Here is a 27,318-nt window from a genome sequence, read left to right as displayed (position 1 = left end):
CTATGCTGTTAGTGTAGTAAGCCAGTACATGCATGCTCCTAAAACTATCCACATGAAGGCTGTTGACAGGATTCTAAGGTACTTGAAATCATGTCCTGGAAAAGGCTTGCTGTTTAAAGGAGGTGGTGATCTGAAGGTGGAATGCTATTCTGATGCAGACTGGGCTGGTTCTCGAGATGATAGAAGGTCCACTTCTGGCTATTGCACTTTTTTGGGAGGAAACTTGGTAACTTGGAGGAGTAAGAAATAAAATATTTGTGCACGGTCCAGTGCTGAAGCTGAATATCGAGCCATGGCACATAGTCTTGCAGAGATATTGTGGTTGAGTTTTCTGTTGACAAACATAGGATTAAAGGTTGAATTACCTCTCAGGTTGTATTGCGACAACAAGGCAGCAATCAATATTGCAAATAATCCAGTACAACATGACCGGACTAAACACATTGAGATTGATCGTCACTTTATTCGGGAGAGACTTGATTCTGGAGAGCTATGTCTGCCTTATGTTAAGTCTAAGGATCAACTTGCTGATATGTTTACAAAAGCTATACCCCAAGTTGTGTTTGACTCTTCTCTTAGCAAGTTAAATATGTTTGATATATATGTTCAACTTGAGGGGGAGTGTTGTGAGAAGCAAGGGTAGATAAATCTTTTTATCTTTTGTTAATAAGTTGATGCTTAGGGTTGTGTGACTATATAAGCATATGTAATTCTCCTGAAATATGATGAATATTAAAAACTCTTTATTTCAACAGTATCCTCTTTATCCTCATAGACAATTCCATGAATGTTTGAGAATGAATTTAAGATCCAAGGTGGTGACAATGATAGGCTACAATCGATGAAATGAAATATATTCTTTCCGCTCAAAGGACACATGGAAGCTACATTCTCTTCCTCTAAGGAAGTCCACCACGAGTTGTAGATGCATTTTCTCTAAAATCTTACACTCTATGGTATTTGTTGATCATTAAAGTTCCTCTAATAAAAAAGGGGTACATTATGATGTTACCTTAATACATTCTCTCTAATGGTCAAGATCACTTTAGTTTATGTCTTCATTTTACTAGTTGTTTTTCACTTACCTCTTTATCATCTTGACATCAAGAATGCTCTCCTTCATGGTGATCTTTTGAAGGAGGTCCATGCCTTTGAGAATGGTCAAACAACTAAAGAAGTCTTTGTTCTTCAAGAGCTTGGTTTAGAAAATTTTAGCTTAACCAGGGGCATTAAAGATTAGTGTATGTTTTAGCTCATTTCATAGTCTAGAACACATTTTCCTTATTCTCTAAGTAGATAACAGTATCATCAGTAGCAATGATTCCCATTTCACAATCTAGAACACATTTTCCTTATTCTCTATTATATAGATAATATTATCATCCAGCAATGACTATATTAGGATTGCAAATTTGAAAGATTACCTCTAGGAACACTTGTAGCTAAATACTTAGGCAACATACTTAGGTTGCTCACTTAGAATAAGCTATGTACATCTCACAACATAAGTAGGATATGCTCAAGGAGACATGATAAGACTAAACCTTAGGTATTTCTATTTATCTCAGTGTTAGATTAGTACAAACACAGCGAGAGTCACTAACTGATCAGCAAAACACAAAAGGCTAGTAGGAAAATCAAACTATCTCATAATTACTAGTCACCATTTCATTTGCGGTTAAGGTGATAAGCTAATTTCTAGAGAGCCTGTGTCCTGACCATTGGATAGCAGTTACAAGGATTCAATGTAACCTAAAAAGTGCTTCAAGAAAAGGTATCTGATTTCATATTGAGGTCATCTTGAGGTCGTGAGGTACTGGGATTCAGGGCAGACTCTCCTATTGATAGACAATATCTACATTTGGCTATTATGCTCTCTTAAAAGAGAAGTTTATTTCATCAAAGAGTAAGAAGCCAATAATAATGGAAGATCAAGTACAATGACAAAATATAGTCATGTACTTAGCAACATGTGAACGTATTTAGGTTAAGCATTTGAAAACCAAGCTAAGATATGCTCCTGTACAGCCAATGAATCTCGTCTTCCATGCGAGGACAAAAGATATAGAGATTGTCATTTAATCAAAAAGAAAAAGAATCGATTTAAGGAGATTATTAGTTCTATAATTTTCTAATTTATTGAACAAATCGTTAAGAGCCCTAAAGTGGAATGCAACAAGCTGAGTTTCTAAAATGCATAGATATGTAGTCAGCTTAAGTGGGAATTTTATTGGTAGAGGGCTCATGCATATATATGTAAGGGTTATATGTAAGGAAGCAAGGACCTATTTGTAATATTCTTTATTATTCATAATACAAATATAATGTTAATGTTGAGGAATGAGTTTCCCCTCAATAAGAAATCGGTTTATTTTCTCATGATTTTGGGGTACATAGTTAACAATTAACTTTAACGAGGCTTAGGGTTCAAAACCTATATGAATATAAAATAAAAAAGTTCATAAATTCATGTGTTGGGTTTGGACTAATCAAGTGAAGAATACAGACCACACATGAAGGGGGAGTATTAAAAATATAAATAATAAATTGGTTTCTTTTCTTAGAGATGCTTTTGTGATAAGTGGTTGGTTAATTAACTTTAACAGAAACCAACACAACCTATTGTTTATAAGTAATTACCAGCACATCCACAGCGAGTTTCAAACTCAAAAGCAATGGCTCAGCATCAGGACCAGCAATGTCATTAAGTAACACATCTGGAAAGATTTGTGTCCCAAAATAATACCTGAAATAAGTTCAGGGATAAATTGCTTCTTAGGGTTCTCTTAAAGGAAAAGAAGATGATGAACTAGTTTGACTAATTAGTTTTGACCTTAATCCATCTCAAAGAAGAAAGGATAAAGGCTAGCAAATACTTTTACTGAAAACTCAACTTGGACAAGGGACTAACCAGTTTTATTTATTATTTTCTTTATAGCAGTGTCTAAATAAATAAAGACATGATTTAAAATAAAATAAAAACTCACCAAAAAACAAAAGTTGCAGCAGATAACCCCATAACGCTGTACACAAAAGGTCCAGCAATCAAATCAGCCAACCTTTGAATTGGCGCTTGTTGGGCTTGTGCTTCTTCAACCTGTGAAATTCACTGCATTTAGTTAACATGGAAACATTTCATTTAAGAAATCAAATGAATTATTCTATGCTTACCATGTGAACTATTTTAGAAATAGTTGACATAGCACCAGTTTTCACTGCTTTAACTTTTAAAGGTCCATCCTGCGAAATATTAGGTGTATTACAAAAGAATTACAGCTGACATGCAGAAAGCTCTTCAGTGATAAGAAACAAACCGATGTAGTAATAAAATTCAGTAAAAGGAATCTCAAAGACAATTTCAGACAAGAATACAAATGAAGTGAATTTCTCTCTTCAAGGGTAAGCAAATGCAGACTGGTTTTCCCTACCCAATCTAATATGCCTGATTGTTCATGTTTGCTCACCTGAGGTTGAACTTTTTGATGGTGCAATCATGCCCCAACTTGCCAAGCCCCAAGTGGTTGAGTTCGGCCAATTTGATATTAGGGACACTGAAAGTTTACTCACATCTAAGTGATCAAATACAGCCAAGTGGTTTTGGTGTTTGGGTAAAACTTTAAGTTACACCTATATTTATATTAGTTCTTTGGACGCTCTTGATGTACAAGTCTTTCTTCTGCCCGGGCACGTAGTTCGGCCCCATGATCTGGACCTTCATGCCGGTAGCTACCTTGCCGGAGAACACGCGGCCAAATGCAAAGAACCTGCCCTTGTCGGAAGCTAGAATCATCTTCGAAACGTACAGCATGAGGGGGACTTCAGGGTCACAATTTCTGATGGCATTAGTGTATACATCATCGAGAGGACCCTCATACAAGTTCTCCACACGGTATCTCTGCGCCTTGGAAGGAGACGGAAGATGGAAGATCATCATCTCAAGGAGAGCCGTGCTCGCCAGAAGCCAAGTCTGTATGACTCGCTTCATCAAAGCTTTGCCCATCAGCTCTTTCTCTTCGGATTTCATTGTCACGCCGAGTTTCTGCAACATCGGCCACAACTTGTCTCTCTGATCATTCATGCAAGTTTTAATAATCTGCTTGATTGGTTCGTAGCAGAACTGGACGAAGCCACGCTTACAGGTAGCAGATCCTGTATTCTTAGTAGTCCACTTCTTGGTAGCTGGATCAAAATAATTCTCACCCCAGAGCCTCTCCATCATCTTTGACTCATCGACTCCAAATTTGGCAGCATACATTTTGGCAAAATTGGTCAGAGTGAAAGCCCAACCATGCAAACCTGCAGAGAATGCCACAGTACCCTTCTCTGGATACAATTGGACGTCACCAAGAAGAGCATCTTCATAGGTTGCCATGATAACATTGGCATTCTCGATGACACGTTGGAATGTTTGATAGGCTTCTTCCCCTTCAACCTGAAGCTCCAAGAAACACCTATCCATCTTGTTGACAGTCAACACAGGTCTAATTCTTTCACCCAAAGCTTGCCTGAGCACAGTTTCAGTGTGGACACAAACGCCTTCGATACAGTCCACGACGACTAATGCTCCATCAGTGATTCTAAGAGCTGCGGTGACCTCAAAAGAAAAGTCAACGTGCCCAGGTGAATCGATGAGGTTGATTAGATATTCATTTCTGCTCCTTTCGCCCTTGTAGTTTTTTAACGATTCCTCTGTCATCTCATAGTAAAGGGAAATCCCAGTGGATTTGATACTAATACCACGTTCAGCCTCGTCTTGGCGAGTATCAGTCATCCTAACATCTCCGGCGACTTCTTGTGCGATGATTCCAGAAGCAGCAACAAGAGAATCAGTGAGGGTTGATATACCATGATCGACATGTGCAATGACAGATATGTTGCGGATGTTATGCTTCATGTCCATGATGCGACGGAGTTCTTCGGCTGTGAACTTCACCATCTCGACTGGTTTTAGAAATTAGACAATCCGCAAAATGACCCTCTCGAGATGGAGAAAAAGAGAACCATGCCGCAATTGCATGAAGCGAACCCTCAACCACACCGCATCCTGTGATCCTTCGTTTGAGGGGGGGATTGTTGGGTTATAAGGTTGCAAATAAAGTCTCACATTAAAAATACATGGAAAAGATCATAGATTTATAAAGGAAAGATATCTCCATTCGCATGAGGACTTTTGGGTAGAGCCCAAGAGTAAAACCATAAGGGCTTAGGGTCAAAGTGGACAATATTATGTCATTGTGGAGATATCTAAATTCCTTTTGATCATAACAATTAGTATCAGAGCCCGAACTGCCAGAAGGTCCTGAACTGCCGACTGTGCACAAAAGCTATGGTCTAATTGAGTCATGTGAGTAGAATATTGACCTTGAACAAAGGAAGTGGGCGCTCCCGTGTCCAGATCAAGAGGATCAGACACGGAAGTCCTAGCAGGTCGAGTGGACCGAGGTGCAGGAAGACCTAGTGGGTCGAGGATCGGACACGGGAAGCATATGATCCTTCATTTGAGGGGATTGTTGGGTTATAAGGTTGCAAATAAAGTCCCACATTGAAAATACATGGAAAAGATCATAGATTTATAAGGGAAAGATATCTCCATTAGCATGAGGCCTTTTGAGTAGAGTCCAAGAGTAAAACCATGAGGGCTTAGGCTCAAAGTTGACAATATCATGTCATTATGGAGATATCTAAATTCCTTTTGGTCCTAACAATATTGTTTACTAATAAAGTTTGTAAGGGCAAGGTAGGTTATTGTAGGTACAAATGGATAAATCCCAAGTAGGTCAAAGTTGAGAGAAGTTCAAGTAAGTCAGGCACTGAAATACTTGTCAGATGGAAGTCAAAGTGAATCAAAAGTGATTAGGTGGTTGGCAATTGAGAATCCAAATCAAGGTTGACCCAATGACCGGAAGATAAGGAAAGCCCCAAGGCGAGTCCTCTTGGCAAAGAAGAACTGGAAGCGAGGTTTCTTAGAAGACAAAGAAGTTCCAGTAGCAAGACCTCTTGACAGTTAGCTTCTAGTGAGTTGTGAGAATCAAGTGAACCTCTTTATTTTAAGATTCAGATAGAACTTGACTTAGGCGAAGACTCACCCTTAGATTGGTCGTAGTTGATAATCTTGTTGACTGAAAGTTGATTTCAGTCGACTAGCATGTGAGTCAACTAAGGAGTCGATTGGGGCTGATATGCTTATGAACAGGATATTTATGTTCAGAGTGGAGGCGAGCAAGATGAATTCAACTGGATCACTGATAGAAAGATCATTGATCCAATAGAGGTAGGTTGCAGCTTTTAGATGGCTTACATGACACAGTGGTTCAGTCCACTAGAAGTGAATTGAGTCGACTGAAGTATTTGTTGCTAGACATGAAGTCTACTAGAACTGAATTGAGTTGACTGAAATATCTATTGCCTGACAGAAGGTTAATGTAATTATAGAATCAATCAACTGGATAAAGAAAAAACTGACTAACAATGTTGGATTGGAATAAAGACAAGTGGAGCTACAAACTAATTATTAAAGTATGGAACACAGATAGGAGAAATGAACTATCTCACAATTATAAAACTGACATCTCATTTGAAGTTAGCATGATTAGTCAATTTTTAAAGATCCCATGCCATAATTATCAGGAAGAAACTTTGAGAATCCTAAGGTCCCTCAAAATGTTCCAGGGAAACATCTCTTATTTGAAGATCAAGATTATCTTTAGGTTATAGGGCACATTGATACAAGTTTTCTTAAGAATGACTATTCATATTATTCATTCCTGTGGGAGACAACATAATTTTATAGAAGAGAAAGAAACAAATTATTGTAGCTAAGTCAAGTGCAGAGGTAGAGTGCAAGGTGATAAACTGATGATCCTAGCAACATGTGAACCTATGTAGCACGGATACTCCGATTTTTTTTTTGAAGTATCGAACGGCCAAAAATGTGTCGTGGATTTTTTTTGAGTTTTGACAAGGCGGGTACGTTTTGGACATGGCAAGGATACATAGGGCTGTAAATGAACCAAACGTTCGTGAACAAGCTTGATATTCAGCTTGGTAAGAGTTTGTTTTATGTTCGTTCAATATACACAAGATTAATTAAATAAACAAGCTTGAACGGCTCGTTAAACTAAACAAACAAGCTTGAACACATATGTGTTCAACTCGTTAATGTTCATGAACAACGTTCATGAACAATGTTCACAAAACAGGTTCATTAATAAAACTCTTATTAATATACTAAATAAAAAAAAATAAACAAATAAGTTCGAATTATCAAGCTCAATAACTAATCAAATAAGTACAAGTTTCAAACAATCAAACAAGCTTGAATTGAGAGCTCGAAAATATCTAAACGAACCAAGCTCGAACCTAGCTTGAACCAAGCTCAAGCCAAGCTTGAATTGAGAGTTCGAAAATATCTAAACGAACCAAGCTTGAACCTAGCTCGAACCAAGCTCAAGCCAAGCTTGAATTGAGAGCTCAATAACATCTAAACGAACCAAGCTCAAGCCAAGCTTCAAACAAGCTCAAGCTCATAAAAAATAAACCAAGCCAAGCTTGATCAATCATTTCAAAGACTTGGTTCATGCTCAGCTCGGCTCGGCTCGGTTCGGTTACCTTATCAAACAAGCTTAAACACCCCAAAGATCGGCTTGTTTACAACCCTAAGGATACCACTAGCATATATTTGGGCAAAATTGCAAATATTTAAAAATTTTAGGGGTTAATTGAAACAACTTGAAATTTTCTAGGACTAATTAGAAAATAATTAATAAAAAATGAATTGGGTTGTGGGCTTTGAAACCCTAAACCCTAATCTTTTAATGCTGGCCTCTCATCCAACTCGCCTCATCGCCTCATCGCCTCTTTGATGTCGACCGCCTCCCTTTCTGCCGCCGCCGCCACCATTCGCCATGTAAGCCCTAAATTATTGTTTCTGATTTCTACTCCACTCCTTTAAGTGCTTAAACCCTAATCATTTTGTTAAAAAGATTTGATTTAGAAATTTGAATATAAGCCCTAATCTTTCAGTCTCCTTTTTGGCTTTCAATTTTTTGATGAACAGTATCTAAGAGTCTCGGTTTTGATCATCTTTCATGATCTTACATGCCATTGTGTCAATTGCCACTCATTCTCGATTTCAATCATCTTTTATGATCTTTCAATATATATATAATGATTGTTGTATCCTAGCCGTATGATATCTTATATTTTCAAACTTTACCATGTCGTCGTATCCGTATCGTATTCGATACGATACCTGTATCTGTATCCATGCAACATAGATGTGAACTTATGTAGTTAGGGCATCCTTCTGTCGAGCCACCTAAGCTCGACAATAACAATCAAGAAACCCTGCATATAGCCTCTAATTCCATTTTCTATGAGAGATCAAAACAATTGTCACGAGAAAATGTAAACTAATGAAATTGTCACCTCAATTATCAAGTCTAATGATCAATTTTGTTGACTTGTTGACAAAATTTGTAAAAGGTTCTAAAATTGAGCATAACTATAAGCAATTAGGTTTCCATAATATATCTGATCTAGCTTCGCAAGACCTAAATGTAAATACCATTTATATTAAGGATCTATTTGGAATTCTTGCATCGGTTACAATTACAGACAAAGAGGAGATTAGGATTATTAACCCTAATTTCCCCCATAACATTAATAAAACATCATCTTTCTTATTTCAGGTTAAAACCATAGATAACTGGAGATGGATAGAGAGATATCAAGAATGAGCATACCCAGTTTACTGTTCCTGCAGAAACAAGGTGACCTTGCTCCTTCAGTACGGGAAGAGATTCACCTGTGAGCATGGATTCATCAACAACACTTCTGCCTCCAAGAACCTTCCCCTTCATTTGAACACATTTCAAAAAGCAAATACCAATTAGCAACAGATCTTGATTTGCTTAAGGTTACAAAAGAAGCAATGAGATTCTCAATCATTTTTTCTGAGTGAATTGTACCAGATAGGCCTACAAGCATTCTGCATGATATACATAGTGTATCATCTACCATAGAGAATAAAGATAATATAACTAACAAACTATGAGTAATTTGTTGGCAAATGAAGAAAATAGAGATGGAGACATATGAAGGCTTGGAAGTGCTAAATCAAAAATCATTATTTCTTTCAAAATAATATATGCACCTGTGTTCATAGGTCCAGTCTTTTTATTTCTTACACTCGAAGTTTCTGGACACGTGTGTAATCAAATATCTTCAACTTTTTATAATCAATTTGATCATTGTCAACGGGAAAAAATAATGCTTTAGTAAGTAGAATATATATTCTGTGTTTCTTACAAGTAAATACTTGGAGAGAGAACTGAGCCTCAACATCTAGCCCTAGGCAGTAGGCTGAACAGATTAATAGGGAAAGAATGGCAAGCTTTGCAGTTTTATCTCATTGAAAGTACTTATACCTAAGCTCTAAAGTACTCGTAGCAGGTTCAAACAAACAATATTATCTACAATTTAGAGGCGTAAATTAGAAGTAACCTCAAGGTAGGTATTTGAACTAATTTTCTCCTAAAAGAATGCTTTCTGTTTTATGTGGTCAGTGGTTAATCAATATTTAAGGAAAACATATTATTCTATACCTTATATAGTTCCAACATGAGGATAATAAACTATAACTGTGACAGGATTGAAAAAAAGCACATCAATGCATTTCACTAGGATTCTTAGAGATGCTCTTATATAAATATTAACATTCTTCACTGATTAAATGACAAAATGAATTAATCAAAAAAGCAAACAGTCTCCTAAGTTGGACATCATAATTAAGTTACAACTTTATAAACAATCGTATCAGCATTTAAGATAATTGCTGATAGCATCAGATATGAGTGAAACAGTAGTCCATAAAGGAAGGTGGTAGGAAAGGATATACTGTAATTAAAAAAATTTCAAGTGGACAAAAAAAATTCCACAGTTGTTAAAATTTCTTGATTTTTAAGTGAACAGAAAGTAAAACAAGAATAGACAAAACATGCAGATATGAGAACATGAAAAAATAATGGAGATATGAGAACTTGCAAAAATAATGCAGATTTGAGAACTTGAAAAATGCATACTTAACATACATCAACAGGGATTGTTTCCCCAGGCAAAATAAGTACTGTGTCTCCAATGCGAACATCATCAGTTGGAATCTCAATGCTGATTGCATCTGCACTTAGGAAGCCCGAAGATGAAGGATTTTCTTCAGTTGAGGTAATTAGCAAACGTGACTGAGAAGATACCAATGACTGCAAGAAAATCAGTGATACTTGTTTAAGAACAACAATACCTTTTGCAAAATTAGATTTGTGTTTTCCCCTTCAACTTTTAGAACAATTGTCTGTGTTTTAAAAAAAATTAAATTTAGTTTAGACATTAACTGATTCATTAACTCCGCCCATGACGAATTATCCCGTCATGGCCGGTCCCAAGCTGTTAGGTTGTCAACCAGCGTTAAACTATGACAAATGTTCAATTGACTGATTCATTGATTTTTTTTTTCCAACTTACCTTGAGAGAAGCATAACTAAAAGAAATATCAAATGAATTGGACATGAGACCTTATTGTAAAGTACAGAAGTATGTCATCAAATAGTAAAGCTTACCATCAGTTCATTCATATCACTAGATGCTTTAAGTCTAGCCCTCTCTTCAAGAGAACGCCCAAGAAGTACAAAACCAAGAAGCATGACCTGCATGCTACAAGAAAAACTTCTTGAGTGAAAGATGCACACAAAGTACTTACTTTTAGCATTCTCTTAACGTGTTTAGCAATGGCATATAGTGAATAATGTGAATAAAGATAAGATGGTCACAAACACTTTACCTAATATAAAGAACAACAAAAGCTCAGAAGATGCAGAAACTGATCCTTTAAATTATATCAAATGAAAAGTAGTTTCAAATCCAGAAATCACCCAACATAAGTAAAACACAATGTTTTGGCAATATGAATTCAATAAAATCAGGAAGAGTATCTACTGCCTTAGCATGAAGCAGATATCATGATTTATTTCCAACATGATAACAAAATACTCATTATAGGCCACGCAATGGAAAATCCATATTACATGGAAAATATATCTATGGACTAAGCCAGTTGAGAACATTTAGGTTCATGGTGGCATGAAAGATTCAGGAGAGTACACTGTGTTTCTTATTAAAATTTTAACAGAATGGTAGTTTCACTAAAAGGCAAAGAGGAATATGGACATCTCAAAGAATCTAACTGGGGATAGGGGTGATTGCTAATTGAAATTTATACTTATGAATTATGATGTCAGAGCAGTCCTATTGTTTCATTGAGAAATGAAGGTGATCCAACACCAAAATATATCTTTCTTCTCAGTTTTCTTCCATAACACATATGAAGATTTAAAGTACAACTAACAGGTTCGTCGAAGAAAGTTGCTTCCCATCCAAGCCCAGGGTTGATCACAGACATCTGCATTAGCCATAAAGAACACATGAAATGAGAAAAAAAAAAGAGGATTGGTTCTACTCTCAACTGCAAGATCAAGAAAAACTATACGTACTGCACTGATCATAAAGGCAGCAACAGATCCAAAACCCACAAGGGAATTCATATTTGGTGATGCATTTGCAAATGCTCTGAAGCCATCCAAAAGAAAATCTACAGAAAAGTGTGACACTTGATCAAATACTAATCAGCATTAGATTCACACTTGACTGCATTACTGTGAACAGGATGATATCATCTTGGCATTCAAGATCCAATCGATTATGTTAGAGAAAAGAAAGGTTTCAAGAACAATAGGAAACTGTTCTTGTCTTCCAAATTTTACATAACATAGATCTTAATGTGGACTAATTATAATTACCTCTACCAGGTCCAAGAAGTGATCCCAATGCAATGCCACCTTTCACATAAGAATTGTGCAGTAAATCCCAAAAAGATCCTGCATCAGACAAGAATCATAGTTCAAAAATCATCAATTCAACCAAAAATGTCAGCTCATCCACTTTCTTTTCTCTCATATACATACAAAAAAAAATTCAAAGTGGCATGTAGGGGCGGGAAAAACTGATATATCTGACCCGAATCAAAAACTAAACAAATATTTTTTTTTATTTTGGGTTTAGCTATGATTTTTAGGATTTTGTATACACTAAAAAAAACTACCATCATATATACCGTATTAATGAATCTAATATAATTAATCAATAGTAATATAGTTAATCTTTGAATAGTTGGATAACCATGACATCCATTTCTTCCTCTTTGGCTTTTGAGTTCTTTTTTTGCCTTCCATGATTCAATGATTTCATAAGATTGATTGATTCTTCCCTGTCTCAATCTTTTGCATTTCGTCCTTGCCTCTACTATCTCTCTTCTTGTTCTATCTTGATAACTAGACATCCTCTCCACGTCTGACATCCCATATAACCCACCTTCTTTCTGCCACAATGTTGCAAGTGTTCATCTCTTCTAGCATCCCTACTGCCTTATAAAATAACATGATATTGTTGTCTTTTTTCGTTCCCACATTTGTCATCCCTTCTTCCACTTTTGCAACACAAATCCACTCAGCATTTGGTTTCTCTTTTATATTCGTTTATATTCAGTATCTTGTCTCTTTCAATGTTCTTAAAACTTTCATATAGGATGGTTAGAACCTTTGGTAAATAGCTCATAATGAGCATTTCACATTATTAACACTTTTATTTAGCTATGAGGGATACTTGATATTTAGTTAGAAAAATTATTAACTAATTTCTCAATGAGTTAAAATTAACTCATGTTAATTCTAGTTATTGTGAATCATAAGTTTTGCATTAAATTACATAGTTCTTGTATAATTTCTAGGAATCGTAGATGTCTTTGTGGTCACGGGTAAAGTTGTTGTTGTTGTTGTTGTGAGACCTTGTGGTCACGGGTTTGAGTTGCGGAAACAACCTCTTACAATGCAAGGTAAGGCTGCGTACAATTGACGAAAGCTTCATGCATCATGCTACTCTTTAATTGTAAATGTCTTTGTATAATTTTGATTCTATTGGTAAAATTTTTATATAATTTGGTTGCTTATGAATTTTGTTTTATATTTTATTTTTGTGAAATTGCAGTAAAACTAAATATAAGAAACCTAATTCTTTGAATTTTGTTTATTAAAAATTGTATTGACTGAAAACTTATAAAATAACCTCTTTTTATAGATAGATAGATAGTGCAACTTATTCTTTATAAAATAATATATTTTTCTAATAAAACGTTTAAATACTCATTTTTCTAAAGAGAGTTATCCAAAAAAAGACCAAATAGACTTTTATGAAAAGTAGCTAATCATAGCCTATAATTTATGAAATATTTTTAGCCTATACATGATTACAAATTCATGTTTTCTCACACTCCCCTCAAGATGGTGAATAAATGTTTATTTATCCCAGCTTAGATATAAAACTTTAAAACAATGAGCTACTTAACATTTTAGTAAGTATATATGTAATTTGTCACTGTGTAGATATTATGAGGTATAAATTAACCCCCTCTCTAGTTTCTCCTTGATGATGTGTCTATCAATTTTAATATGCTTCGCTTAATCATATTGTATCGGATTGTGAGCTATACTTAATCATCGACTTAATATCACAATAAAGTCTCATTTGGGTCATCTCACCTTGAAGTCTTCTAAGATATCTTTAACCAAAGTAGTTCACACACATGTTAGTCCATTACTTGGAATTCTACCTCTACACCAGACCACACTACTACATGTTGTTTCTTGTTACACACATGTTAGGCCTAGGGACGGGTTGGTGGGGGCGCTGGGGCGAGCGAATAGCCTTTTGCCACATTGTTACACCACATCATAAAGTTACCGCCAAGAAGGGCGCACTATCCTAAGGTTTGACCTCCTATCAACCATTGACCCAACTTCATAAGCATCTATATATGCTTCTTGTACCTTCATTCTAAAGAGAATGCCCTTTCTTGATATTCCTTTGAGATACTTTAATAGGAGTCTTGCGCAATGGTAAAGTTGTTGTCGTATGACCTGTAGGTCACTGTCTCAGAAACAACATCTTGCAAAACAGAGTGTTGCTGCGTAGAATAGACTCTTCCCCCGGACCCTGTATTGGTCGGATCTTTATGTACCAGGTTGCCTTATTATACTTTAATACTCAGTGAGCTACTTGCAAATGAGCTTTTTTTTGGATTATGCATGAATTAATCACAATTACTAGTATGCTATGTATGATCATGTATGAGACAAATAAATAAATTTTCCTACCCGCCTTTAATACATTTCCTTATCTATTGAGGCATCTTTTTCTACCATTCCAAGTCTAAGATTTGGATCTATTGGAGTACTTGCTAGCTTGTCTATCACTGTTATACTAAGAGTGTTGTGACTCTCTAAAGAAGAATGTTTAATAAACAATGTATGATCCCCTTGGTTTTGTCTATTCCCCTTGGCAATCATAACTCTCACAAATCATACATGTGGTAATTGCTTAAGCAATTATAAGGCTTTCACATAGTTTGAGCTTCCAAATTAGTTTCATATCTTATCTTGGTGGGACCTCCATATAAATTTTCTCCTCTAGTTTCTGTGCATAAATGCATTCTTGAAATCAAACTCGTTCTCTTGGTTTGGATTTTTAGACTCACATTAGTCCAGTGACAACCATCTTCTTCTCAAATATGTCATGTCAAATCTCACATTTTCATTAACAGAGTTGGATTTTTCATACACAGATTCAAGTTCAGACATAGGATTTGATATGAACTTAGATATCGACTTACACATTAGAAGCAAGTCGAGCGAGAAACCCTCCTCCTTAACATGTTAATTCAAATTATTGTGAATCATGAGTTTTGCATTTAATTACATAGTTATTGTATAATTTCTAGAAATTGTAGATGTCTTGCTATAGATTTGATTCTACTAGTAGAGTTTTTAAATAATTTGGCTTCTTATGAACTAACTCGGGTCAATTTTTTTAAAAAAATTTGAGCTGAACCAACCCGGATCAATCCTAGTGGAAGCCACATATTGTAGTATTTCAGCTGAAATATATGAACAAACTTCCTAAATTCAACATGCGAAGCAAAAAGGATGTGAATCCTCCATAATTACGAAGAATTCCTCACCGTGAGCCACGTGAATCCCAAAAGAGTGCAAAAGATGCGAAGCGTGACTTCCACAGCACAGCGCCACCAGCGTCCAAGCGAACACAACACGATTGCGGCTCGCAGCAAGCAATTTCTCCTTCTTCTCCGACATGTCCTTCCACTTGGCCACGTTCTCTCGTACCCCCAACCCCAACCTTCTCCGTTTCGACGGGAAACCGCACTGGGTCAATATGCCGGCCAGATGCTCGGCGGTCAGATCCGGTTCTCCGCCACCAGACCTGAGCCGGACCGCAGCCGTCTCGGTCAACATATTGACCACGGCGGACTCAACCCGGTCATCCGCGGACAGCAATGAGCGGACTCGGGCGGCGCAGCCACCGCACATCATCCCTCCGACCTCGAGCAATACCGAGGATGACGTCTTGATCTGCAAATCTTGGTGGAACTCGCCGGAAGTGGCGGCGTCGATCCCGATGGCATTGAGGCGGAGAGGGCCTTGGGCGTAGGACCACCGGAGGAGGCGGAGGTGGGGCGGAGGTGTCCTGAGGCCACGGACGGGGCCGAGCAGGAGCTTAGAGTTGGGATCTACAGTGAGTCGAAGGAGGGCTGCGGCCATGGAGATAGAGTGAAGAGGCGTAATGGGAGGTTGGAAGGGGAAGATAAATGGAAATGGAAGGAAGAGTGGCGATGGAACGAATTCGAAAGGAGGCTACATTAACATTGGGAGTCGATGTCCGTTGGTTGGTTTGCGACCACATTTTTCTTGTGTGTTCCGTGGGGCCTATCAGACTTGCAAGGATTTGTGGTGGAAGTCGGCTGTCAGATTTTCAGTATGGCTGAATAATCCTTCCTTCCTTCCTTCCTTCCTTCCTTCCTTATCCCGTAAGTGATAAAATTAATTCAAATGCTTGACCAGTATTTAGGAGAAACGTGCTTCTCTTATTAATCTAATGATGGTGTTGATTCCGTGAAGTATTCTAACTCCATGTTTAATCTATCAAGTCCAATATCAAATTTTCTCATAAATATTTAATTCATTTATGATTCTAATCTTTCTTGTAAATCTTTCTTAATTCATTTAAAAACTCTTCCTAATATTGTCTCCAAATATTAGCCATGCTATACTTTTACTTCAAGGAGAGACTAACAACTCCAACTGACTCTAACCATTCCATACATACCACACCACATTCCTTCCTAGATTAGTTCCAAATATGCAGACTCGTCTGAGAATATTGTCGAACTCTTCGACCTCCGGATCCATACTATACCTTGTCCTATATTTACTGATTATATGTTGATATTAATCGATTAATCTCAAATAAATGAACTTTCTAATCGACTTATCCATGAATATAAAAAAAATTTAATTGGTCGATTAACTTGAGTCGGCTACTTGGTGGATGATCAACCACCATTAGTCAATTGGAATACCTCAATAGTCCCTAAATAGATATATTTGATTCATTATATTGATTCATTCATTTCGACTATTTATTTGACTCAACCAATCAACAGTTGACTAAAAATCATCTTTGATTGTTTAAACCATCAACTACAATCATCTTGATGATCAAAGTTTCACCTAAGTTGAGAATTGCCCTCTTCCAAGTACAATCTCTCATTTTTTTAAAAAAAAAAATCTCGGTATCTAATTTTTACTATTCAATTAATCTGGGAGATTATCAATTTAGTCTTATGAAAATTTTTCATCGACCACCAAAATAAATCTAGAAATACAGATAAATCTTAGCAGATGGTTTAAGTTTTTCAAATTCTACCTTTATTGGGTTCCAAAATCTTTGCTAGTTTAAATTTCTATTTTAGTTAAAAACTCACAGTGAGAAAATTAAACATTGAAATTCTTTATGGAAGCTTTGTCTAAGGAAGTGGTTGTTGCTCCAATAACCAAGAAGGTCTAGTGCCTCGCTACGACCTGAAAGCTAAAATATTGAAAAAAAATGTTTAATTAACTTTCTGAAAAAGCATATATTAAACAAGAATTAAATAATGTTTTGAAAGTTTTTCAAATATTTTTAAAAAAAATTAAAAAAAAAATCGATTTTGACTTAGAAATTATTGTGAAAAAATCATAGATTTTTTTTCTTAGAATTTTCTTTAAATCTCAGTTATTTTTATTAAGAATTATTTTTAAAGTATAATATACCCTGAGTGAGATTTAAACTCTCGTTATCTAAAAAATACGTCCCACCTCTAACCATCCCACCATTACCTTGACCTACATAGGAGGTTTACCTTTCAACTTTTCATCATAATGTTTTCTCTCATCAGGTTTTCCGTCCTTAGAGAGACCTTGACTCATTCCACGTCCTATCCTTCACGCTTTGTATTTGTAGTTGGTCTCCTCCAACTAGCATAGCTACATTCTAATACTCCTCGTCTTGCGATCCATTAGATGTTTCATTTTATCATTCTCCTATCTCTTCCAACCCTTGAGCTATCATGTCACCGTCGACTTTGGCCATGCCAAATCGTCATATATATATTCATCAAGGCCTGCACAGCTTCATACATATCAGATCTAAAATAAATCTTAATTTTTTTATCCAAACATCAAAATCCATAATCTATCCTGACCAGCAATAGCCCGATTGCATAACATGAATGCTAAAATTGATTACAAATTATCTTCAAAAGTCCAGAAGTCTAGCAAGAGTTGCAAATGCATCAATTCAGTATACAATCTGAACTTTGATAGACTCATTCTCATCTGAAAGCACACAATCTGGAGCTTTGATAAACTCATTCTTATTTGTCAAACTAGTTAGGTAAAGAACAAGTTGGAGAAGGCATCAATTCAGTATAAAAGACATACGAGTCCCGAATTCAGTACAGCCACTAAGTTGTTAACTATTTCTAATTGATTTTAATTTTTAAAATTTTAAAATTTTGGTTTATCAGTTATTGGAGCTAAGTAAAATAGTATTAGTGATGATGGTAGTTTTATCACTAAGTAGTGCTAAAAATATTGTATCTTTAATGGTGATGATACTTTAATCACCAACAGTGCCTCTGTTTAATGCAACTATTAGTGTGTTTGATTGTTAGGAAGTTTTTACAACCAATTTTTTTTTTCTATTCAAATATTTATCTTGATTGTTCAAAACCAAAAACATGTTTGCATTGCATTACATGAAATACACATCCACAGCGAGAACTCTAAAGTGCATTCTTTTATTGTCGATATTATCCGTCAATTCTACGGCCTTCAGTATTGCTACACCATTTGCATCTTCAAACCTCCCGGTGCCGCCGACTACAGCAATGTGCGACTCCGGTAGAGCTGGTTGATAAGCTCCAAAGAGATTCAAACTTTCCTCCGATTCAACATTTGTGAATGAGACTCGTAGGGTCACCATAAAGTTATTATTACCACCCTCCATTCTAGTCACATATAATCCTTGCACCTGCCCCAATTGAGGTTGTTCGAGCTTGAGATCGCCCATGAGTTTCTCATTGATTATCGCCATCTTTCCTACCTCCAACGCTTGTGACCTTGCAAGGATTGGCAACCAACCGTTAGTTAGATAGGTTTGAAGAGGTTTGCTCTCAATTGGAATGTTCATCGGCTTTGGCGGTTGAAGTAGATCGTTACTCCCCGAATGTAGCTTCGAGGAACTCTGACCACTACCCAATATGTCATTCATTAGGAATGTTATGGTTTGGACACCATTGGTGGTGAAAGTCGATGTCTTATGGCTTAAGATCCTCATGGAGATAGATATATCGATTTTGATGGAGAACCAAATGAGAAACACTAATAATAGAGGCTTGAAGGGGTAGATGAACTTAAGCATAATGATATTGGCTCGATTGTTGGAGAATTGAAGATTCATGCCCCAAGTATTTATATGAAAAGTGGGAATTAAAAACACTATAAGTTCGAATGGATTTGGTTGACTAGATCCTTGATTAGAATGGAGTAGTTGAGTAGTCCTAACCAATATTTTTAGCCAACCAAACAACTAATGTATCCACTAGCTAGGCCAACCAAACAAATCATCAAGTAAAGAAGGATTAAATAAGCATACCAACGCAATTAAACTAGTTGGGCAAGTCAAGCCGCGCAAGTGAACTAGACTTGTAAGTCATTTAGTTAAGTTGATTCAATCAAATAGGATGAGGTAGGTTGTGGGATGATGGAGGGATCAATTATGTTGGAAAAGCTAGACATGCCAATTGGAGTAGGCGAATTGATTAGGCAGAGTAGGCCGATAACACTAGCTAGGCCAAGCAAGACAAATTGGTCATTCAAGTCAAAGGTACAACAGGTTGAGTAAGTTGGGTGAGTCGAGTGATCACTTAGACAAGTTGATTAGGTTGAACACGTTGGATGGGTTGAGCGAGCTTATCACAATAGTTAGGTCAAGTAACATTGTTAGTGATATATAGTGCTCTAGATACATTAATCGTCTTGTATGGGAATCATTGTATAATTTTTCAATTGCAGTATATATTATTAATAAACGTAGTTATTTGACCATGATCTTATTGAGTTTGTGCAACTAACAATTGTAATAAAAGATCCTTGTGGCATTGCTACTTTAGTGATAGTTCAAGATTCAAGATATATGTGAGACAATCATAAAGAATAAGGTAATGTTAATAAACAAACAATCCTTAGCCCGAGTTATCTCAAGAAAAAGGATACTGACTAATATAAGCTTTGTTTCTTTTAGGTTGTAGACGATCTCACACTTCTTTGTTATAAAGATGTCTAAACAAGTATATAAGTGGTAGATAGAAAACTCTCACTAGGTGTGGCTCGTATGAACCTATTGTTGGATAGTTTTGTTGCCGGAGATAGAAGAAAATGTGCTGAATTGAAATCATAAATTCAATTTCAACTTATCTATTGAGTGGTCTGAGCTAATAATCTCAAGTTGTCAATCTTAAATGTTAGGTTGAGCAACTGGGTTATCCTCGTACAAGTGGGACTCCTTTGGTTGTAGTCGAGTTTTCCCGAGTACCGTGTGAATCCAGTACTCTGAGTGTCGAGTACTTCAAGTGAAGAGTCATCGAGTATTCTGAGTGCTAAGTCGCCAAATACTTTGAGTGTCGAGTTGGGAGAAACATCGTATGACTATCGAGTAGATCGTCAAACGCTGAGTTAGGAGAAAAGTAACTCGATGGTCGAGTAGATCGTCGAACGCCGAGTCAGGAGAGAAGTTGCCAAACTGTCGAGTATCGCTCGAGTGCCAAGTACTTGAGTGTGGGATCAGGTGCTCGGAAAAGTAATCCCGAGGGGATTTCCGAGTGCTCAAGAATAGGGAAGCTGAGTCGGGAACAAAACCACCAAATGGGTTGCTTGAGTAGCGAATCGGAGAACCAGAAGTCGAGGTCTATGTTTGATGTAGTATCCTTAAAACAAATTCGCCCCTCCTCCAACGCGCGTGCTTCAAGGTCGTTGTGGGTTGTTTCCCAAAATACAATGGCAAACCACGAATCTCCACCAAGTACTTGTGGTCACTACAAACTGAATGTATACCCAAATGCTAACACGGGAAATATGCCGAATGAAAATTGCACGGTAGAGGAAAAATATTTAAGGGCGAACACAAGTGGACAGAGATTTTGTTATTGCTTTTCGCTTCTTCTCTTTGCAAAAATGTATTTATGTGGCAAAATATTAGTTGTTCCACTTGGATAAAATTTATCCTAACAAGCATTTGACATGCGCAGATCGTGCTCGCACACAAATCAACTTGGTTTAGTACAATCTAGGTCCTAGATTTATATCCCTTACACACTCACGCATAAGAAAAAGTCTCTTCCCATGTATTTATTCACCACATGTATACTTATGTAACAATATAAATCAACCATCTAACTATAAAATTCCCAATATAAAACTACAATCTGATCTCCTCCTTCCATCCACCTTTTTCCATTCAATTTCCAACACCTATTTGGCATATTATCTAGCTAGTGTCTATGGGATCTTACGCAAGTGTGTGCAACTAGTCTTTAGACTTTGGAATCATTACTTATCTCATACAAACATTTTAACATACTTTGATGCTTGTGAATTCATCCCCTAAAAGGGTCGGATGTATGTTTGTGTCGGAATGTTGCTAATCTGATAGAGATAAGATAATAATTAACAAAGTACTTATCACTCATGGTATAAGTGGGAGCTTATATCGGATAGTCGGTGTGACTAGTCGGCAATAAAACTTTAGAGAAAGATTCTCAAGTGTGTCATGCACGAGCTAAAGGATTAATTCTTGGAGGTGCCTAATTAAAATAGGCACTACACTTTTGAGAAAGATGATAAGATGTCTATATTGCATAGGAACTATACTGCTGGAAGGCTTTGTGGAAACCAGTTCTAAAATGGTGGATAGAACTGATGCCTTCCTAGAGGTCAACCTTGTGTACCTAAACCATTGAAGAGAATTATTAATGTTGGACCTTTGTGACAGTTGTGTGGGTGTGAATACACATGGTATTCCATTGATTAAAAGGGTAGATTTGTTAGAATAGAATAACGATCCGATAACCGCATGATCTCAAGAAAAAATTCTTCCTATCCCTTAGTCACTTGACGGTAACTATAAGTTGGCCTTGTAAAATGAGCATAATCCTCTTTTACTATAATAAATAGTATAATCTAAAATTAAACCATCTTTAAATTTGAGAATAATATTAATTACACTGTGAAAATAAGAATGCAACACCACTTTAATATATTTTTTTCATCCCTTAGATATCTCTTACAAGCTTCTTCTAATTAATTACTTTTGTCTCTAGAGACATCCAATAAAATTGAAATGATAGAGAAAAGATTAGCATGTCCCTGCATAAGGATGACATGCATAAATCGAGAAATAGTCCAAATGTTTGTTCTCATAGGGGTGTACAGTTGACTAAAGGGTAACAACTTTACTATAATAGGGCAAGGGGTCAATTTCCAACGGACATATAATCACTTGGCGGTCGGCTATAAGTTTATCTTATGATTTATCTTCCTTCATATAATCTGGAGACGGACTGTGAAAGACGTCTGGGATAAATATAGTCACTTTTTGTTACAGTGTTGCCTGATCATGCCAAATCATCATATACACTAGTGCTCATTGAGTCACGAGGTTTGTGAGTTTCATGAGTGTCATGCAAAGTTTGTGTACAACTTAACACAATTATCAAATATGGATGCAAGGTCTAACTTATAGTTATAACCTTTATGCAAACATCAAAATTCATAATCAAACGCAATCACTTAGGGCATCCATCGTCAGGGTAATTTCTCTAATCTAGTAGCAAGATTAGATCAATAGTTTTCTTAATTAGGGTGTTTCTAGTTGAGGGTTACACACCGAGGTGCTTTGAGGCTCACTATAGTTCCATTTGGTCTAATTAAGCACTTCTACTGTGCCAATATATTTCTTCAACTTTGAGGATTTCAATAGAGATTTCAATAGACCCCACTCGTTATAAGAACTTGCCTTGTTGATCTTTTAGAATTCTAAATATTGATTCCCTATATTCAACATTTATCTATTGTGTTAGAGGACGTGATTTTTGTTATGCACTAGATGATTAGTCTTTTATTTCTACCATAATAAATGATAAATCAAATTAGTAGGGTGGTTTTTACATTTTAGACATACAAGCATCAATAAGAAGAAAAAAAATTTATTATGATAAATTATGATCACTTCTAGTTTACTCGAACTGAATTTTACAACGAAGTAAACTCAATTGCATATGAAATGAGAAGCTAAGATCTAATTGTCAACATATCCACGAAAAATAACATGAGGTAGGTCACCAAGAATTAAGATAGAAAAACGGAAAAGAGAAATTAAATAAATAGCCGATAAGAACTTGCCAACAACTACTTGAAAAAGTAGTAAACCATGAAGAATATCTTGATAATTGATCTCCTCACTATCCAAAGGATGTCATCGTGATTACGGAACACATTTGACACAAGCACTCAACCAAGATTGTGACATTTTTCATTGGAGAAGAAAAAAATTAACTTGATTTTTTAGTTAACGTATACAAGATAATTAAATAAATAAACTTAAATAATTCGTTAAATTAAATGAACAATATTGAATACATTTGTGTTCGTTAGCCGCTTTGATGAGTCTCCATGAGTATTTCTCTATTTATGCTAGTGACCGATGAAAAATTTTCGTAAGATCGAGTCGATCGTATCCAGAATAAGTAATTCAAAAAACTAGATACATAGATTATAAAAAATAATAATAATAATAAACAAAGATGGTAAATAAATAATATTTATGAATAATATTTACGAACAATCATATTCATTAATAACATTATTGATGCGGTGATAAGGAGGGGCCCACCTTGAGAAGGCCTTCACCGCAATGGAGGTCAAAGTCAAGATGGTCAACGTCTCACGATCACTAGTCGAGCGGGCGAGTGATTCACCCGACCGAGATATGAAAGGTCTGATCCAACATCATCACTAGTTCGGCCACCAGCTGAGTTAAGATGCTCAAAACATAAATGAACGCCAAGTGTCTACCGAAGCAGGCCGAGCGGCTACCTCGCACGGTCTTACATCAACACTCAGAATGTCAGCAGAGTAGAGTCGTCATAGTCGAGCAGACCACATACGAACAACGCTAATACAGCCGAGCGGCTATCCCGCTCGGCCAAGGTACACATACAACAATCGGACAGTGGAAGTATCGGTCGAGCGACTACCCTGCTCGGTCAAGTAGTAGATTCATCAGCCAGACAACGTAGAAGCGGCCATCCCGCTCGGCCCGACAACGGACGACATTGGGACAGGGAACTCTTAAGCGAGAGGCCATCCCGTTCGGCTGAGCGACAGACACTCTAGGATATCCTTTGACATCCTTTTGGGAGTTAATACCGCCAACAGACGACATGGTCAAACAGAAGATCGTACGGCGGAAGCTTCCACTGTCACTTCAGAGATATGTTCGACCCATTAAGGTACTATGTTAGGAACACTTTACCGACATGTCTCTTCAGGAAAATTTTGAGATTGTGTGCCCACTTTAAAAAGCGTGCACACACGCTACAGGAGCCCTATATAAAGAGAGGTCCAGGCATCGGCGGAGGTATGCTTTTCTCGCGATCTCTACCGTTGCGCTACAATTTTTGTTGCTTCTTCTTGCCCGGCCGGAGACTGACTTGAGCGTCGGATGACCATCGCCGGGAACCCCTTCCCTAGCTCAACACTGACGTTGTTTGTGTTGCAGGCAGAAGCGAAGTCCCTCAGACGTCAACAGGGGCACCACGTCCCCAACATCCACTCCCCAAACTTTCGGACATGATCAATTATTATCAACATAATAGATAAATAAATTTTTAAAATGAACCTATAAACTTATATTATCAAACTTAATAACTAATCAAACAAGTTTAAAAACTCGTATCAAACTTAATCAAACTCAAACTTTTAAAAACAAAAATCAAGTCAAACTTAATGACCATTTCAATTGCTTAACAACCATTTCAATGATTTTGATTCATATTAAAGTCGATGTGATTATCTTATCAAATACTCTACTTACCAACCTAAAAAAAAGCATACATTCTCTAGTTTACACTCATTTAGAAACTTCCAAGTTCCAACCCTAATCCTGAACATAATAATAATGATAAAAATAAAAGCAAGCCAAAACCACACAATACAATTGAAAACGACAAAAGGAAACATATAAAACACGAACGTATCTGTACCGTATACTCTACCACTAATTCAATACCACTATGGACAAACTGGCGGTGGCCGGCTATCTTCTGTTTCTCGCATCAAACCGAGGCGGAGCCGTCGGTTTCCCGCTCTCTCTCCGCCTCATCCAGCGACCCCACAGATCGCCGCCCGCTACACGCCGCCGACCCCTGATCCACCATGCCAAGGTCGAAGTCCACCTCTTCGTCGTCACCGTTCCCGCACCAGGATGCCGATCGCCGTCCCGACGCGAACCGTGTCATCGCCCCCAACCCTGACGACTCCATCGCTGGATTCAAGGCTCTCATCCTATCCGCTGTCGCCTTAGCCGGATGAGCAGCAGCAGCCACGCTCGCCTCCGCCTCTGTGCTCCCAGTCGACCGGGCCCCACAGCAGAGCACCGCCGATAGGCTCGCCCAGCACCCGGCGGACTTCTCCACGGCCGCCTCCCCTTCCCCCTGCGATCGGGGAGCCTGTCGCCGGCACCGGTTCCGCTCCCTCTGGGACAGGACCTTCCCGATGCAGGAGACCTTAGGGGAACCCGGCTCTTCGTCGGGCACTGCGGACTTGCGCCCCCCGCCGCCACCCCCGGCAGGAAGCTTTTTGGGGAAGATCCGGGTACTAGCGTGGCGGCGGCCGCTGCGGCCAAGATAGCCGGAGTGATGCTGAATCTGACCGGGGATCACCATGATGGGGGGCTTTACCTGTAGGCCTCCGCCGGCGGGCGCGGAGAACCTCTGCGAGTTAGATCGGTACTTGGAGTTAGAGTTTGCGTGCGCTTGGGCCTGGGCCTTAGGGTTCGTGCTCCCCTTGGTGGAGTCGTCGCGCTCGTAGACGGAGGCTCCGGCCACGTCGGCCCAGAAGGGGTCGCGGGCGCTCCCGATGCGCACGAGGTGGGACTCAGGCGGCAGGTCGGGGTCTTGCGCCGGCGGCGGCACGGCATCCGACTCCGACTCCATGTGGGGTTCGCAGGCGACCTTGGTGTCGCCGCCACCGAAGACGAGGGCTTCGAGGTCGTTTACTTGCGGCATGGAACGGAATCCGTCGAAGAAAACGACAAAGGAGGAAGGAAGGAAGGAAGGGACGACGGTAAGGTGATTCTTTGGCCTTATTTTAAAGACCTCAAGGGTGTTTTAGTCTTTTCCTATTCCAGTGTACTAGCAGGTACTACTCTAACTAAAACAATTATTATATATAAATAAATAATCAAGCGGTTGAGTATGCTCATTTGCCTTGAAATAAAAATAAATAAATAATAATAATAATAATAATAATAAAAATAAAGTAAAGTTGAGAAGAAAGTGGAGTTTTGCAGACATTGTGAATGATTGGGTTCGGTCAGTAATGGCTGTTGCTTTTTGATATATGAGAAAGTGCTTCTTGCTTGACGTTGAGAGAAGGTATTATTAAGATTGGCGTTATACGCTTTTAATTTCTGGATACTTGCTTTATACGCTTAGTAATTGTAGTTGGCTTGTTGATTTTAATATTCCCAACAAGTATTAAATAGGACATTAATTTGGTTTCGTTAATGTCAAGCATCCGTATAAAATTAAAATCAAGGGGCGGACTAATTAAATTGACTGGCTCCTTGTCAGAAATTTGGAAAATCGAAACATCTTGTCTGGGCTGATGAGTTGACTCATCGATCGGAATCAATGACTACGAACGCGGTATCACTGTTAATTAATTATATTTGGACCGAAATATCCATGAAAAAAAAATCCATGAGTTTATTTTCAAGAGCAAAGTTTTGATTCATCGTTGGATGATCTTATATTCTTATAGGTGTTGGATGATCTTATAGAGACGGCGAAGATCATGGGGGTCGACTGTCAATGACTTGATGATTTGATGATGTGTTTTCATGATTTATCTTTGAAACTAATAAGAAATTTTTGTAAAACCTTATAAGTTACCTCTAAAATTAGTTGGATTGTATGAACGGGACACTTGAATTATTTTTTAAAAAAATTGGGCATTATGTATCATACTTGTCTCGACATTTTATTATATCGATAGATTTTTATATTATGTATTTCGTGTATCTAACTTTCATAATTTCAAAATACACAACATATTCTTACTATGTTCTTTCCTTTATTATCCATGGATTCATTTCGCGTGCTAAGTTTCATAATTCTAAAAATATATAACATATTCTCATTATGTTCTTTCCTTTATGAGCAGTTGAGTTGACTACTCATTCATCAACTACTCTAGATAGAAAGTGCATCAATCGATTTCTTAACTGCTATGTTAATTTGTCATTAATAGTCGACTACTCATAATTCATGATTATTAAATTTTCTGTGCTCTAGTAGGATCATTACATAATTCATTGTATTAATTTTAAAAACACATTATTTTCTATTTAGACTATGAAATTCATATATGAAAGCATGATTACACTCAGGATGATGTTAAAAAAAATACAATAAATTTAGTTTGAAGTATTTCTATGTGTAAAGTCATTAGTGAATAATATTGATAAAAAATCTCATAA

The 27,318-nt window shown here is 37.3% G+C and overlaps 4 protein-coding genes and 1 non-coding gene across 5 annotated transcripts in view; 1 reads left to right on the top strand and 4 right to left on the bottom strand.

Annotated features, from left to right (window-relative positions):
* Positions 1-15,834, bottom strand: part of LOC121986088 (copper-transporting ATPase PAA2, chloroplastic-like) — a 28,279-nt gene extending 12,445 nt beyond the window's left edge. Inside the window, exons 1-10 of the mRNA XM_042539892.1 lie at positions 15,122-15,834; positions 11,850-11,927; positions 11,544-11,641; positions 11,399-11,452; positions 10,614-10,700; positions 10,092-10,256; positions 8,745-8,855; positions 3,172-3,240; positions 2,988-3,097; positions 2,641-2,746 (exon numbers count right to left, since the gene is read on the bottom strand). Coding sequence (XP_042395826.1) covers positions 2,641-2,746; positions 2,988-3,097; positions 3,172-3,240; positions 8,745-8,855; positions 10,092-10,256; positions 10,614-10,700; positions 11,399-11,452; positions 11,544-11,641; positions 11,850-11,927; positions 15,122-15,719 — 1,476 coding nt within the window. The 5' untranslated portion in view covers positions 15,720-15,834. The remainder of the gene's footprint in view (positions 1-2,640; positions 2,747-2,987; positions 3,098-3,171; positions 3,241-8,744; positions 8,856-10,091; positions 10,257-10,613; positions 10,701-11,398; positions 11,453-11,543; positions 11,642-11,849; positions 11,928-15,121) is intronic.
* On the bottom strand, positions 3,455-5,052 carry LOC121986089 (elongation factor 2-like). The gene has a single exon (XM_042539893.1). It carries the CDS (start codon positions 4,934-4,936, stop codon positions 3,617-3,619), a length of 1,320 nt encoding a protein of 439 aa, XP_042395827.1. The 5' UTR covers positions 4,937-5,052; the 3' UTR covers positions 3,455-3,616.
* Positions 15,835-18,208: 2,374 nt separating the features above from the next.
* On the bottom strand, positions 18,209-18,936 carry LOC121987896 (dirigent protein 24-like). Its single transcript, XM_042541599.1, has one exon. It carries the CDS (start codon positions 18,919-18,921, stop codon positions 18,253-18,255), a length of 669 nt encoding a protein of 222 aa, XP_042397533.1. The 5' UTR covers positions 18,922-18,936; the 3' UTR covers positions 18,209-18,252.
* A 2,933-nt stretch (positions 18,937-21,869) lies between these two features.
* Positions 21,870-21,969, top strand: LOC121988026. The gene has a single exon (XR_006113787.1). It is a non-coding gene; the product is annotated as a U6 spliceosomal RNA (small nuclear RNA).
* Positions 21,970-24,605: 2,636 nt separating this feature from the next.
* On the bottom strand, positions 24,606-25,911 carry LOC121986087. The gene has a single exon (XM_042539891.1). It carries the CDS (start codon positions 25,841-25,843, stop codon positions 24,893-24,895), a length of 951 nt encoding a protein of 316 aa, XP_042395825.1. The 5' UTR covers positions 25,844-25,911; the 3' UTR covers positions 24,606-24,892.
* Positions 25,912-27,318: the final 1,407 nt, after the last annotated feature.

The sequence above is a fragment of the Zingiber officinale genome, chromosome 5B (assembly GCF_018446385.1).
Source record: "Zingiber officinale cultivar Zhangliang chromosome 5B, Zo_v1.1, whole genome shotgun sequence".
Taxonomy (NCBI): Eukaryota; Viridiplantae; Streptophyta; class Magnoliopsida; order Zingiberales; family Zingiberaceae; genus Zingiber; species Zingiber officinale.
This window is presented reverse-complemented; position numbering and strand designations above follow the sequence as displayed.